Source organism: Drosophila santomea, chromosome 3R (genome assembly GCF_016746245.2).
Source record: "Drosophila santomea strain STO CAGO 1482 chromosome 3R, Prin_Dsan_1.1, whole genome shotgun sequence".
Taxonomy (NCBI): Eukaryota; Metazoa; Arthropoda; class Insecta; order Diptera; family Drosophilidae; genus Drosophila; species Drosophila santomea.
Genome location: NC_053019.2, coordinates 12,316,617 through 12,330,286, shown reverse-complemented (window position 1 = coordinate 12,330,286; position 13,670 = coordinate 12,316,617). Strand labels below are relative to the sequence as shown.

Here is a 13,670-nt window from a genome sequence, read left to right as displayed (position 1 = left end):
TTTTTCTGTCGCTGCCACCGGACACTGGAAACTCAATGCATACATAATGAGATATTCTACTTTTCCTACAGCTTTTCCTCTGGCGTTCCCAGTTTTCCCCCCAAACAGATGTCGGAAAATAGAGGGAGACAGAGCAGAAGACGGGACACCCGTCGGTGTCAGCTAATTAAATTAGATGTTCTATATGGTGAGCCGTAAGTGAAACCGATATCACCCGATGAAAATGAAAACACCACGTCGAGGAGAACTCAACAAGTCGAAATCTGCACATGGCAACTAGCGCGGAGCCAAATTAGAAGTGAAAAGTATGAAATAAGCTCATAAAATTACGCTCACACATGCTCTGAAAACGCATTTCTAGCAGAGAAGATGGGAATGGAATTGAAAATGGGAATGGGAATGGGAATGGGAAAGGGGAGACCCGAATCCGCAGGCGAGGCTAACAAAGTCGCAGGTCCGGACATTTGCTGCAGGTGCGGCAGGCGAAACTTGCACCTGAAAGATAAACCCCCCTCACCTGCCGCGCTGGCCGGACACTTTGAATTTAAACGAAATGGGCGGACTTTCTGGGAATGGCTAAATACATACATACGGAAAAGCGAGAGAGACAGTCGGGATAAGTAAGGAATTGGCTCTGTAAAAGTGCGGAACTTTAATTAAGTTTTGGTTCTCCCAGCTGACTGACATCTTGAATTACAAATGAAAAACTTGTGTGCAGCAGCAGAAGGGGATGCGGCCAAAGGAAACGGGCCAAAAAGAAGCGACACAAAAAAAGATTTAAAAAAAGTATAAAAGAAAAGAAAAGAAAAGTGAGTGAAAAACCAGGAAAAACCAGTGCATAATAACACACTGAACTGCAAGAGGTGGAGCTGCAGGAGCAAAAAGCAGTTCCTGCAACAGAATGCGAATAAGTTGCACAGCCAGCAACTCACGAAAAGAAAATAAAGAAAACCCGAACCACTGGGCGGGAAACCCAAACAACTACCTTAGCCAGTTAGCCAGTTAGCCGCTATAAGAATGCCCAACTAACTGGGACCGCGAACATCTTTCAACTGGCCGGCCCTTAAAGTACGCGGATCCCAAAATCGAACAAGAGCAGCAGCGACCATAGTATGTATGTCCATTCATGGAATTCTTCCGGCGGAAGGGTGTACACGGAATACCCTTAGATAAGCCCGTGCCGATTATAAAATTCTATTTCCTCCGTTTCACGTAATTCCCGCCCTGAATGACGATAGTTTCGGCTCGTAGAAATTAATTCTCCACTTCAATTCATAACCCGATAAGATTACCACAAATCAAAGCAAACCACAGCCAGAGTGCAATGTCGGGTACATAAACCACCAGAGGAACCTTATCAAAACCCCATTAAGCCATTACAACTAAGCCCACACAGCTAGTATAGACTTAGTTCCCGGGCACTTCGCTTTTAACTACCCAAAACAACATTATCGTAAGCCTACTTATCGATGAATGAAATGGAAAGCTAAAGCTGTTGAAAATCTGCTTTGATGATCCGATGTGTAATCATTGTTACTACGTGTTGGAAAGTTATTCTATATTTTTAATATTAATAAAACTTAAATTGTTAATAAAATGTAAAGCCAGGAGTACCCCAGATTTTTGTATTTACCAGGGTAAAACCCTAAGAGCAACCACAAGTCTCCTGCAACCGGAACTTTATCCACGAACGAACTTCATCATCGGCAGCCTTGCCGCAGAATTGGGTTTTAGTTCACGTGCCACCGGGAACGGAAAGTTGATTTTCTCTGCCGGCTGCCATTGCTAGAAAATCAGGAAACAGATGTTTGCAAATATCTTGCGAGCGAACTTTTTCGCCAAGGTATTTAAATAACGTTTTCGTTGCACCAACTTTTTGTCAGCCGCAGCGCGGAAAAACGTCAAAATAGAAGACAAAAATGTAAGAAAAAGCATTGAGAGATGTGTTCAGAGCAACCAGACTTACAATTTTCGGCTCCGTTCATATGTATCTTGTGTAAATGAATCGAGAGTGTTAGTTTTATATTTAGGATTTTATTATCTAAGGCGATATGGGTGCAGTGCTCATAAAACATGTAATCTAAGTGCATACCACATAAGACCCTTAGTGGGAGTCCTTGATATGGCGAGGAGTATTTACCTAAGCCTCAGCGAAGGCCATTTATTTTAAGATGCGATTCTCATAAAGAAGATATTTCTAAATAAAATCAGTTTCTTACAAAAACTCAGAGGAAAGTCTTATTATTTTGACTCTCTTTCAGATGGCAAAAGGAAAATCCATTCAATTTCACTGAATGGAGTGTATTTCATTTGGTGGGGGTGTATTTCATTTCCCGAATTATCGTGGCTCTGTTGAATAGGGTATCATGTTGTATTAATATCCAACGGCTGGCTAAATATACCTCAAAGTTATCCGAAGGTAAATAATCCATTGATAATCCATTGGTGACTAATTAAAATGTGGGAAAAAGCTGAAACTTTCCATTCAGTTCCTGGTATCACGCATTTAAAAGCATAAGGTTTTCCCAGATTAAAGTCCAAAGTTTATTAACCAAATGTTACGTTCCCCAAAAAAACTAGGGGGTTTTTATATATATATAAATATATATAGTAGAGGCTGGCTAAAGGGCTTGTGTTGAAAAAAAATAATATCTCCTGACAACGATTACTTTTCTGTCGTATGTCTCGTTACATAAGTCCTGCAGATAAGGAGGAATACACAACCCGGAACGAAGATAAAGCCCTCTGGCAATTAGGGATGGGGCTGTTCCCATTCACCGGCTAGTGGTCAAAAGTTAATAGCTCTTATCACGACTAAGGACACACTTCAATTAAAGAACCTAACGCAAGCCATCCGATTAGTTTCAATAAATATATGCAGACATGCCAGTCGGGTGGTCAACTTTGGTCAATGCCTTTTATCTTTCATTGATACCTTGCACTTAACCTAGGCTATGCTTATCATCTTCAGATAAGCTTTTGGGGATCCGTGTCTTTATAAGTAGCCCCTCCGAGCGAATAGCTCCACAGATAGTGGTCGATCTTTCGGGTGTGCATTCAACCTTTATTGCAGCAAAAATGTCCAAGTTACCGTGCAGCTACGATGCGGAAAACAAGATCTGGAAGGGTATTCCACAGAACAACCCCTTCAAGCCGGAGACCTCTCTGGGTCGCATCATCTTCAAGAACATGAGGAACTGGCCCAAGAACGTGTGTCAGGTGAGTGTCGAGGTGGAGTCGGATCTGCTCCGAGGCCTTCCCTAATGCACAGTGTTTCTTCAGATTTCCGACTCCGAGGGTGTGGAGGTCACCTACGGACAGGCTCTCACCTGGGCTATTCGCATTGCCCAGCACCTGAAGAGCCGCGGTCTCGGCCACAAGGATATCATTGGCATCTCTGCCAGGAACACCACCTACATCATGCCCACGGCCGTGGCCTGTTTCTTCCATGGCACTCCCTTCCAGTCGGCCAATCCCATTCTCGAGGAATGTACGTATTATCACCAAGAAGATTATTGGTTATGGCATGGCTTTGTGTCATCAATTTGTTACCGCATAACACTGCGGAAAATTATATAAATTACTAGTATCAAGGTACATTCTTTTAAAAAAATATTTTAATATACTTTAGCTACACTCAAGCACCTGTACACCATTTCCAAGCCAAAGATCATCTTTACCGATGCCGATCACTATGACAAGCTGTACTCGGCCACCAGCGAGTTCAAGCCAGAGATTATCCTAACCACCGGCACTCGGGATGGTATTCTCAGCATTCAGGATCTGCTGCATCCGACAAAGACAGAGTTTTTCTATCAGTGAGTGTTTCGTACACAGCTCTATAGATGCCATGTGTTATTGAAAATGTATTCCACCTATGCTAGGCCTACCCCGCTGAAGGAAGGACCTTCGCAAACCGTTGCGATCCTCACCTCATCCGGAACTACAGGAATGCCCAAGGCTGTGTGCATCTCAAACGACATTCTGACCCAAGAGACAGTGTAAGTTAAACTATAATCAAACCTTTTTTTAGACATAATCAAATTTATACCCAAATTGAAGGGAAACTTATAAAACGTTTTCAAACACTTTACAGATTCGTTAATGGTTACGATACCATCTTCATTTCGGCCAGCTTGGACTGGATCACTGGGCTGTGGGCCACCATCTTCAGCACGGTCAACGGATGCACCAGGATCATCAGCAGCAAGCCCTTCGCCGCGGACTACTTTGTGTACTTGGTGAGCAAGTACAGCATCACGTATGCACTGATTCCGCCGGAGCACTGCTGTTCCCTGCTGGACTGCCCCAGCGCCACTCCAGAGAAGTTGGGCAGCCTCACGAAGCTGAACTTCGGAGGCGGGCGGATGACACAGGCCACAGTTGAGAGGATCAAGAAGCTTGCTCCCAATGGTGTGCTGAACTCGTCTTACGGCATGACCGAGGTGGGATTCATAGTGTTCAACCACGGACACTTAAAGCTCACCGCTGCGGGCAACCCCTTGCCCGGAATCCAGGTGAAGATCGTGGACGACGATGGCAACCAACTGGGTGTGAACCAGACCGGCGAAATCATTGTGCACAACGGCTTCAGCTGGAACGGATACTTTGCCGATCCGGTGGCCACCAAGGAGATGCAAGACGAGGGGGGCTGGTTCCACACTGGCGACATGGGCTACTTCGACGAGGACGACTACCTCTACATGACGGACCGCAAGAAGGAGGTGCTCAAGTGGAAGGGACTGCAGATGTGGCCCGCCGAGGTGGAGGCGGTCATCGACGAGCTGCCGGAGGTGAAGCGGGTGTGCGTGATCGGGGTGTACGACGAGACCCAGGGTGATGTGCCTGGTGCCCTGGTTGTCCGGGAGGATAATGCCACTCTGACCGCCCAGCAGGTGATTGACCACGTGGCCAAGCGACTGCCCGACATCCAGAAGCAGCTGCGAGCAGGTGTCCAGTTCGCCGATGAGATTCCCCAGAACTACAATGGAAAGGCCGTTCGTCGATATGCCCGCGATCTCTTCGTCGCCTTGTCCAAGAAGAACTGAAAACCGAGAACTGCCGTGCTTTCGTTTGGAATAATTTATCCTTGATTAAGTTTATTAAGTTAGGCAAACCCGCTGTTCGATTTCTTTCGTCTTAATTTGCCCTTCAAATGCGACGATGCCATTTGAAGGCAACGTTAAATTCTGTGAATAATGTATATGTGCACTTTTAAATAAACAAAATGCTGAAGTATAAGAAGGCCAAATATTTCCGGGTTATATCATATGTATAACATAACAGTAAGTTGTCCTTTGATTTCGATAAAATTAATTTATCTAATATCTATAACGTTAACGGTCTTCTAGACTTCCAAAAATAGGTAGACATTCAATATATGTATGTTATACATGTCTATATATTATATTTTATAGGTAGACTGATTGAAGAGTTTTAAACTAATTCCTTAAAGTGTTTTGTTAAACCGACTTCATTAATATTGATCAAGTTTACCTACCATATCCTGTGGCAGGGACACATCACAAATCTCTGTGAAATACCCACAGCCCCAATAACATTTCAAAAAACAATTGCCAACAACATTTGATTAACGCTGCCATCCCATCAATTTGGTTATAAAAATATTGTGTGAGTTTGGGCGGGAATTTGGGCCATAACTCAACTCGAATTGTGTCGCTGCTTCTTTATGGCTAAACACTTTCATTGGGTAAACAAAGAATTGCCATTTTGCGTCAAGGGCCGTGACTCCTCCCCCGCCATCCGATAAAAATCATTTTATTTAGTCATAAAAATCGCACGCATCGAATTGGCCAGGGGTTACCAAGGGGTGCCAAATCACGGGGGCCACTCGAAAAAAAGAAGCTTTTCACGAAATTAAAGGTAAATAAAATGTTTATGAGTGGAGAGCAAAGCGCTCATATGATTTCACATTCGATTGAATAACATTTACACACGCAGGCGAGCGCCGCACGAAGGATTCGCAATCTGTGCCCGGATCTCAATGCTCTATGCTCCATGCTCCATGCTCCGTGCTCCGTACTCCTGGTCCCCGAAAGCGTGGAATCCTTAGCTGGCTGAGGGATGCCAGGCACCCAAAGACGGGCAATAAATTCAAACATGTGCACATAAATTTTTATTTCGATTTGCTGAGCCGCTGTCAGTGGTGTCCTATCCCTCCCCCCTCTTCACCATCCGGTTTTATGAACTGTGAATATGCGCATGATGAAGTTGCCAAAGGATCTCGGCGGAAGTGAATCGTTCGGCATGCGGTTCCCTCGCTGTGCGTGTGTTTGTGGGGGCGCCCGTCAAAAGGGGGCGTGGCAGCCGTCGACGGCTTCGCAAATTATTGCATCACGGTATGCTGGTAAATCAAGCGATGGGCGAAATGCCCATGTTATCGACACAAAATTAAAGGTGTTGTACCGGCATTTGGGGATCAAAATCTTGTCAATTTTGACTTATAGCGTTATCAACACTAAATATTCATTCAATTGCTGGATATAATCTTTGACTACTTTGTAGAGAAAATGTGTGTCTGATGGGAAAATAGGCAAATTTTTCAAGCAGTCAGACATTTGGAAATGGAAATTTTAATGTTGAATATAGTTGGTAAGCCGTTATTTATTGCCCCGGAAATAGATGGTTTTGTCCACTGTTTCGGAAGCAGCGCCACGAGGAGAAATCGTTGCCGTCAGTCAATTGACTTGTCTAAAAGGGGGGAATTGGATTGGGAATGCGGAAGTCAGTGGCCAACGATCCCCCCGCTTGCATAAGTCAAATATCGAAAACGTCAGACGCTGATTGAAGACCCCCGAAAGCCAGACTGCAGCAGTTCAATCAAGCTTGAAATATGCAGAAATCAAAAAATAGCTAGGGTGACAGAACAAAAAGTGAAGAAATGCATGCACAAAAAGTGCGATTGACCTTTGCCTCTTGTGAGAATTGAACTCACGGCCCCTGGTTTACAAGACCAGTGCTCTGCCACTGAGCTAAAGAGGCTCACGTTTCGAGGGTGGCAAAAAAGCCAATTTAAGGGCCCCATTTGGGTACTGGGTTTTTCCGTTCTGCCACCGAAAGATATATCTGGTCGGCGAAACATAAAAGAACAATAAACACGTGTTTAAACAGTTGTCAGCACCAATAACTGCTCGAGTTTCGAATGCGGCCGAGAGGTACGCAAGTATCCATTCATTTGGGCAATCACTCAGTTGGCTTGGCTAATTAAAACTGTGGAGATGGATCCCAATTACCGTTTTCCCGAGATGTAGCTTTCAGTTTTCAGCTTTCATCTGCCAACTGTCTATCTGTCTGTCTGCCGTCTCGTTGTATCGGTAATTGATAGACTGGTGCACTGAGGCAAATACTCGCACTCGCACTCGTGTTCGAATGCAGCACTCACTCTCTCGAGTCTGTTTATTTGGCAAATTGGCAAATCAATTGCCCGAACTGAATAAGCTGCCACACATCAGCAGCACCATCAGCACCAGCAGCACCTGAGATGTCGCGTTCTATCAGATATACATATGTCTCTCGAGGCAGCAGACACCGCAAAAGTAATTGGTACAATCAATGAAGTTAATTGAACGCATCGAAATCTTGTATGATCTTTGCCAAACTCATTTGCGGTGAAATTCGGGAAGCCAAATGCAGATGGGTGTAGAATTGTCAACCACAAGCGAAACCACTTTAAGTTTAAATATTTGTCCAAGTTCCTTACGAAATAAAGTGAGTGCCTGGAGTTTCATATGTTATTTGTGGAATTGATTTCACTTAACAGGTGTCCCAAAGTATGCTGTAAAAAAAAAGCCAAATCTCTAGGTACCTTAAAAGTGGAATTAAAATCTTTTGTGGATTTTGAAGCCCATATAGTACACCCTCACCCCATGCATATCCTTCCCATACTGCTCATTGCTAACCACTTTCTGTTCAAATATTTAGACATGTGCCCAGCAGCCTGGCATTATTCCTTAAAGCACTCACTTAGCCTGGGGTCATAATTCATTCAAGCTGCTCAGTCCTAAGACCGACGGCAAACACGCTGGAGTGCAGGACTCACTGAGGAAAGAAGTCGTTGAACAATTTCGCTGCCAGTTGGATCCACTTATAAAGTGCAGAAACACGTATACGCACCGTTGCTTTGGCAGAACTCAAAACTCCCCCTTGGGCAGATTATCTGGCAGAAACAGCAGCATACTTAACAACTATTTATCGAGTTTTTCAATATTTTTAATGCCACTTTAAATACTTGACGCGATTATTTTCCACCGATTTTCCCCAGCATGCACACAAATACCTATCCATATATATATATTTATATATATAAATATATATATAGAAACCCCGATTCTGCCCTCAGCCAGCACTTTTTGATCCCGCGAAAGCAAAGTTTCAAGTGCCAAACACACGCAAACTTTTTGCTCTGTTGCAGCAGCATGCAAGTTTGCTGCCACCGAGAGACATAAAACTTTTATAGAAGTTATTAAAAGTGCGACGAAATAAGGGAGGCTGAAGGGGTTGAACTGAGGGGCGGAGAAGAAGGGTTCGGATCTGGTAGCAGGTTTCAGCGACGAAGAGTTGGCAAAAAGAGAGAGAAATGATTCATTTGCCATTCAATAAATCTTCGCTTTACTTTACTACAACAGGCAGCTGGCCGGCAGTTCTCACTTTCTCACACTCGAAGGAAAATCACTGCCAATCGCTAGAAATTATATATATATAAAGTCTTAAAACCCTGTTTTTTAAATTAAAATCTATTAAGCAGGTTCTATATAATTATTATTGAGATCAGCTTGGACTGCGCACAGTTGACGAAAAAACAAAGACTTAATAAGTTAACTTCTTAATTTTATAAATTATTATTATTAATAACTTAGTTTCATCACCCTTTTCTTTGAGTTTACGCGCTGAGCTCGGTTTTCGCGCTGCTGCATCGGACGGATGCTTTAAGTAATGACCATCAACGGCTGGACGCCGACGGCGCCAGTTTGTACATTGTTATCTGCTAAGGACTGCGGGACTATGTATAGTATAAGCCGAGTGCAAGGTGCAAGGCCCAAAGCCAAACCCAAGCCCATGCCCAAACCCAGGTCCAACTCCATATCCCCCGGCCCAAAGTCGCCTGGCTTCCCCTTCCCGCTGCCATTCATTATTCAAACGCATTAACAGAAGTTGTCCGGCTGGAGCAGGACAATTTGCGTGATATCCTTGACTTGGCATAACTTTGTCCGAGGAGCCCAGGGCTGGGCCAGTCACTACGGTTCCTGCTGCTCCATGTACTACGCCTGCCCTTGTTCCTAGTCCTGGTTCTGCAAAAAGTTTCCCTGCTGCACTCGAACAATAACAGAGCCAAGTATTTAAATGCAAATTAGCCCCAAATGATGCAATCATAATGCAAGTGGCTCCAGGACCAGACCCAAAGGCTCCAGGGAATGAGGAAGCGATGGGGATAAAACGGTTAGGAGACTGTTCCTGTACCAGGTTCGCTTTTAATTTCCACTTGCCTGGGCGCATTTAGCACAATTTGGCAGCCACTCATAATTTCCACTTCTTTTTCTTGCGCTCAAATTAATTTCCACCTCTATTTTGTTATCCTCACTGAAATACTCGCTGCCTCGACTCGGGCTCGTTTGGGTGCGGAAGATAAATGCATTTCAACACATGTTGTTGAAAGTTAATTTCCGAAAAACGTTGCTCATTTATTGTTAAATGTGCATTTAGTTTTCTTTCGTCTGTTCGCCATCCCTTTTTTCACGCTCCTACTGTGGTAATGCCTTTTTGATGGTTGGATTTGGATTCAGGCAATTCTTGCCTGATGCACTTTAAATGAGCGGAGTTGGTCAAGCCTTTGAAGTGGCCCAGTCCGGAATTATTCAAATGTTCTCTCGCATTCGCATTCGTATTCGCATTCCCACGAAATGGCCGGAGTTCAAATCTTTGGCCCACAGCTAACTATTTCCAGCTGCTGCAAAAATGGCCAAAACTTGGCAAATCGAATAGCCGGCTCGACCACAAACAGAATCAGCCAGCACCCGAAATGAGCAACTTGAGAATTGAACTCGATGCCAGAACAAAGAACACACAGTTCGCACAATCCGCACAATCCTCACAATCCCAACAATCCGGGTGGGCAGGAGCAACTTTTGGTGTTATAATCTGTACCGAATTTAAGTGCTCTTGATATTGCTAATTAACACACAGCCATTCGCACATGCATGAAAGCCATTTGCGAAATTGGAAAAACAAAGACAACGAGCCACCAAAGACTTTTTGCGCTCCTCGGTTGCAGGGTGTAATTGTGATTGGGTTGGTGTTGGTGTTGGTGTTGCTCTTGGCTGCCAGTTCATTATTTGGCCAGCTGCTCCTGGATCAGATATTTCCCTGTATTGGGCTCTGCACTTGGAAGTGGTCCAAAGAGCTCAACTCGTTTTTTTGGTTCAGTAAGGCGCTGCAACGGGGCGTATGCGTGATATGCGATGATGTGCGACAACAATGCTGGCCGAGAAATTTCGACGAAACTTTTCAGATATCCAGTGCATGGTGTCTTTGGGGCGGAATGTGGCAATGAACGCTTGAGAACACACTTTAAAGTCCATTAGCGTTGAGTGGCCACAAAAGCAAAAGTAGCAGGCAAAGCAACTCCAGAATCAAATCAAACAATTGCAAGTCGCATTGCATATTTATTTATGTATATTCGAATGTACTACAGACGTTCATATTTAGCACAATTTATTCAATTGACAAATTTGCAGTCTGCGACGTTTGTCACAAGAAAATATAAATGTCCACAATGAGGAGAAATATTTTTGTCCATTATTTGTGTTACTCTGCGGTTGTCAAAATATTGATCTCCATATAAAGCCAAGGGAAAATCTTTTTCGCTTTTTATTGCAGCTACTTTATTGAAGTTTTGTGGCAGAATAAAAAAAAGAATCAGAAGATGCAAAAGAAGCAAAAGAAGCAAAAGAAGCCAAGAGATATTCCATGAAATATTGTAACTGCTGCAAATTATCGTTCTTCGTTGCTAACATAAAACTTTTACCACCACCACCACCACGACGACCAGCAATTCTGCCATTCAGCCAGTCCGCCCTCCAGAAAACCATCGAATAACTCTATGCAAATGACTCAGACATTTTGCAATTGATGCTGCTCGGGGGAATGGAAATGCAAGACTTGCGAACCGGCTTAAAGTTCTTTAAAATACGCAAAATACGCTTTCAATGAAACCCGACTGCATTGCTGTGCTCATGAAGTTACCAATTAATATGGGCCATGTGGCTGGGGCATGTAATGAAATTGCTTTCAGCTTAATTCCATTGATTCGGATTGCCGATATCATTGGTCGCAGTAGAAACCATGTCGGGCATTAGCAGGAGACACGACTCGCCATTTCTCCGGAAATCTTCGATAATTTCACATAATCCACAAACCCATCCACTCACACACATGGAACACCCTCCCGACAGACAACAAACAGAGCAGAACAATAGCCACAATGGCATTGGCAATCAGCACTTGAGATGGGATGCACTGGGAATAAACTGTTTTTTTAAATAAACTGCTTTAATAAACGGCTAAGGATTATAAAAGAGAATTCCTAATTTATTAGAAGTGCTGACAAGCAGAATTGGAGGTTGATTTTCGTGGCTTGTCTAATGAGTATTAGTGGATTATAAACTTAAATAGTTAAAGGATTTTTTTTTAAATAAATATGCCTTACTTAAGGAAAACTTGCATACAATCCCCAATAATTTAACAAAAAATCCATTAAATGTAGTAAAACTGGCAAAAATAATATTTTGGATATGCCTTTTTTTTAAACTGCCTTTTATGCCTTTTTAAAACTCTTAAGGGGTTTTTTCGCTGTGCAGAAGAGCTTATTGTGAGTTTGTGGCTTTGGAACAATGTCGCAGTGACTGACTAAGAAAATGAGTGGAAAACTGGCTGGGGAATGGGTCATGAGGCGCTCCGAAAGGGTTCATGACGAGACATTGGCATTGGCCGACAGTTGGCTGGCTACAAAGTATGAAACACAGAAAAAGAAACTTTCGCCATTCCCAGTGCAAACACGATGCGGGCAACTTTCAACATTTACTGCTCGGTGGCTGTTGTAACAAAGTTACAAGTAGCATTTGAAACTTGTCCTGCGACTTGTCCGGGAGCTTCCTATTGCCGCTGTCCCCCATTGCGTATGAGTGATTTTTATGAGCGTCTCTTCACGTCATGCGTGTTTGTTTCTTGTCTGCCCCTAGTTGTCCCTCCCCCTCCCTTCTGGTGTTCATCACCGAGCCCGAGGGCAGACGCAATTATATGAACATGACAAGTGCAATTTACCAGGGGCTCAACTTTCATCCTCCTCACCTCAATGACCTCCACGATTTGGTCCACGATTCCTGTCTTTGGTCTGCCTTTTGTTGTGTTCGGCCAAATCAAATTAAACCAACTAATTGTATAAACTAGCCCTTGGATCAACTTTTCCATAGAAAATTAACCAAACTTTATATATTTAAGCCAAACATGTTCAAAAAGACTATGAATTTCCCGGAATTATTTCGATGTTTGAGCAGACAATGTCCACTGAACCGAGACTGCACCAATAAATTAAGTTGGAATTTGGCCTCCATGAAGGTTTTCAGAAAATTCTAACCCAGTTAATTAAATTCCCGCCCGGAGCCGGGTGAAAAATCTGGGTTCTGGCTGCCGTAATTAAGGTGTCAGAACGGATTCAGACTGAAGGAGATCTCACCTAAGTCACAACTCATAACTCATGTGGCCTCGGGTGGAGGGGAGGAGCAGGAGCTATGTGTCAGGATATTAGTCTCGAGATGTGCATATGACAAATCTGAAAAGTTTCTAGCCAAGATTTTGGCTCGTTTCGAGTCGCTCCACATTTTTCCTTTGCCAGCCGCAAAAGTTTGCGGATGCAGAATGCAAAGTAATCGAGGGCCTTAACCGGAGTTTTAGGTTTAAGTTGTTTGACGTTGACTTTCAACAAAGGAAATCTTCCAACTCGCTGTTTGCTGCTCATTTTTCCCACAGCTAATTGCGCGGTGTCCCAGAACGGAGGAGTGGAAACGGAGCGCCGGGCTGAGCCATTGGGCACACAGGGGGAGGGATAATGTCATAAATCACCATGGATATATGCATAAATTATCGCCTGAGCTCTCCCAGCGACCAGCGACCAGCGGCCGGCGAAGTCAATTCCCAGCAAAAGGCGGAGGCTGCGAAAGTTAAAAAACAACGCTCACGATAAACGAAGCGACATTTAAGGATTTAACGAGAAAAAATCGCTGTCACGAGGACGCATCGTTTTAATCAGTGGAAGACAGCTACTGTACCGCCTCGTCCTTCGCTTTATTCAGCACCATCCGCTGCACGGTGGACGGATTTACGTTTTTAATGTTAAAAAGTGGAGTAGAGTAATTAAAACTTAAAAGAAACTGATTCTATTGTAGTTTTTAATGTGTTCGAGGGACCGAAAGGTTCTTTTAATAATTTATCCAGATGGAATCCTATAAAATTAATTAATTTATCAAATTTTGAAATTAAGTGTACTTAACATGTAAATGTTACGCACTATAAAAACAATTCAGTTAAACTTACTTAGACAGATTTTGGGGGCCTAAGCCACTGTCCTCCGGCACGTGCTCATGTCCAGCTGCCCCGGC

At 43.6% G+C, this 13,670-nt stretch overlaps 1 protein-coding gene and 1 non-coding gene across 2 annotated transcripts; one reads left to right on the top strand and one right to left on the bottom strand.

Moving 5' to 3' along the window:
* Positions 1-3,032: 3,032 nt before the first annotated feature.
* Positions 3,033-5,238, top strand: LOC120453301 (4-coumarate--CoA ligase 1). The gene is made up of 5 exons (XM_039637934.1): positions 3,033-3,219; positions 3,283-3,490; positions 3,632-3,818; positions 3,885-4,001; positions 4,097-5,238. The coding sequence occupies exons 1-5, from the start codon at positions 3,079-3,081 to the stop codon at positions 5,046-5,048; spliced, it is 1,605 nt and encodes a 534-aa protein (XP_039493868.1). The 5' UTR covers positions 3,033-3,078; the 3' UTR covers positions 5,049-5,238.
* Positions 5,239-6,930: 1,692 nt separating this feature from the next.
* Trnat-ugu lies at positions 6,931-7,002 on the bottom strand. Its single transcript has one exon. It is a non-coding gene; the product is annotated as a tRNA-Thr (tRNA).
* Positions 7,003-13,670: the final 6,668 nt, after the last annotated feature.

Excerpts from the sequence above, each read along its gene's own strand:
- LOC120453301 (XM_039637934.1), top strand. The coding sequence starts at position 3,079 with ATGTCCAAGTTACCGTGCAGCTACGATGCGGAAAACAAGATCTGGAAG. Across the intron at positions 3,220-3,282 it reads GGCCCAAGAACGTGTGTCAG|ATTTCCGACTCCGAGGGTGT; the intron begins GTGAGTGTCGAG and ends GTGTTTCTTCAG. Across the intron at positions 4,002-4,096 it reads ATTCTGACCCAAGAGACAGT|ATTCGTTAATGGTTACGATA; the intron begins GTAAGTTAAACT and ends AACACTTTACAG.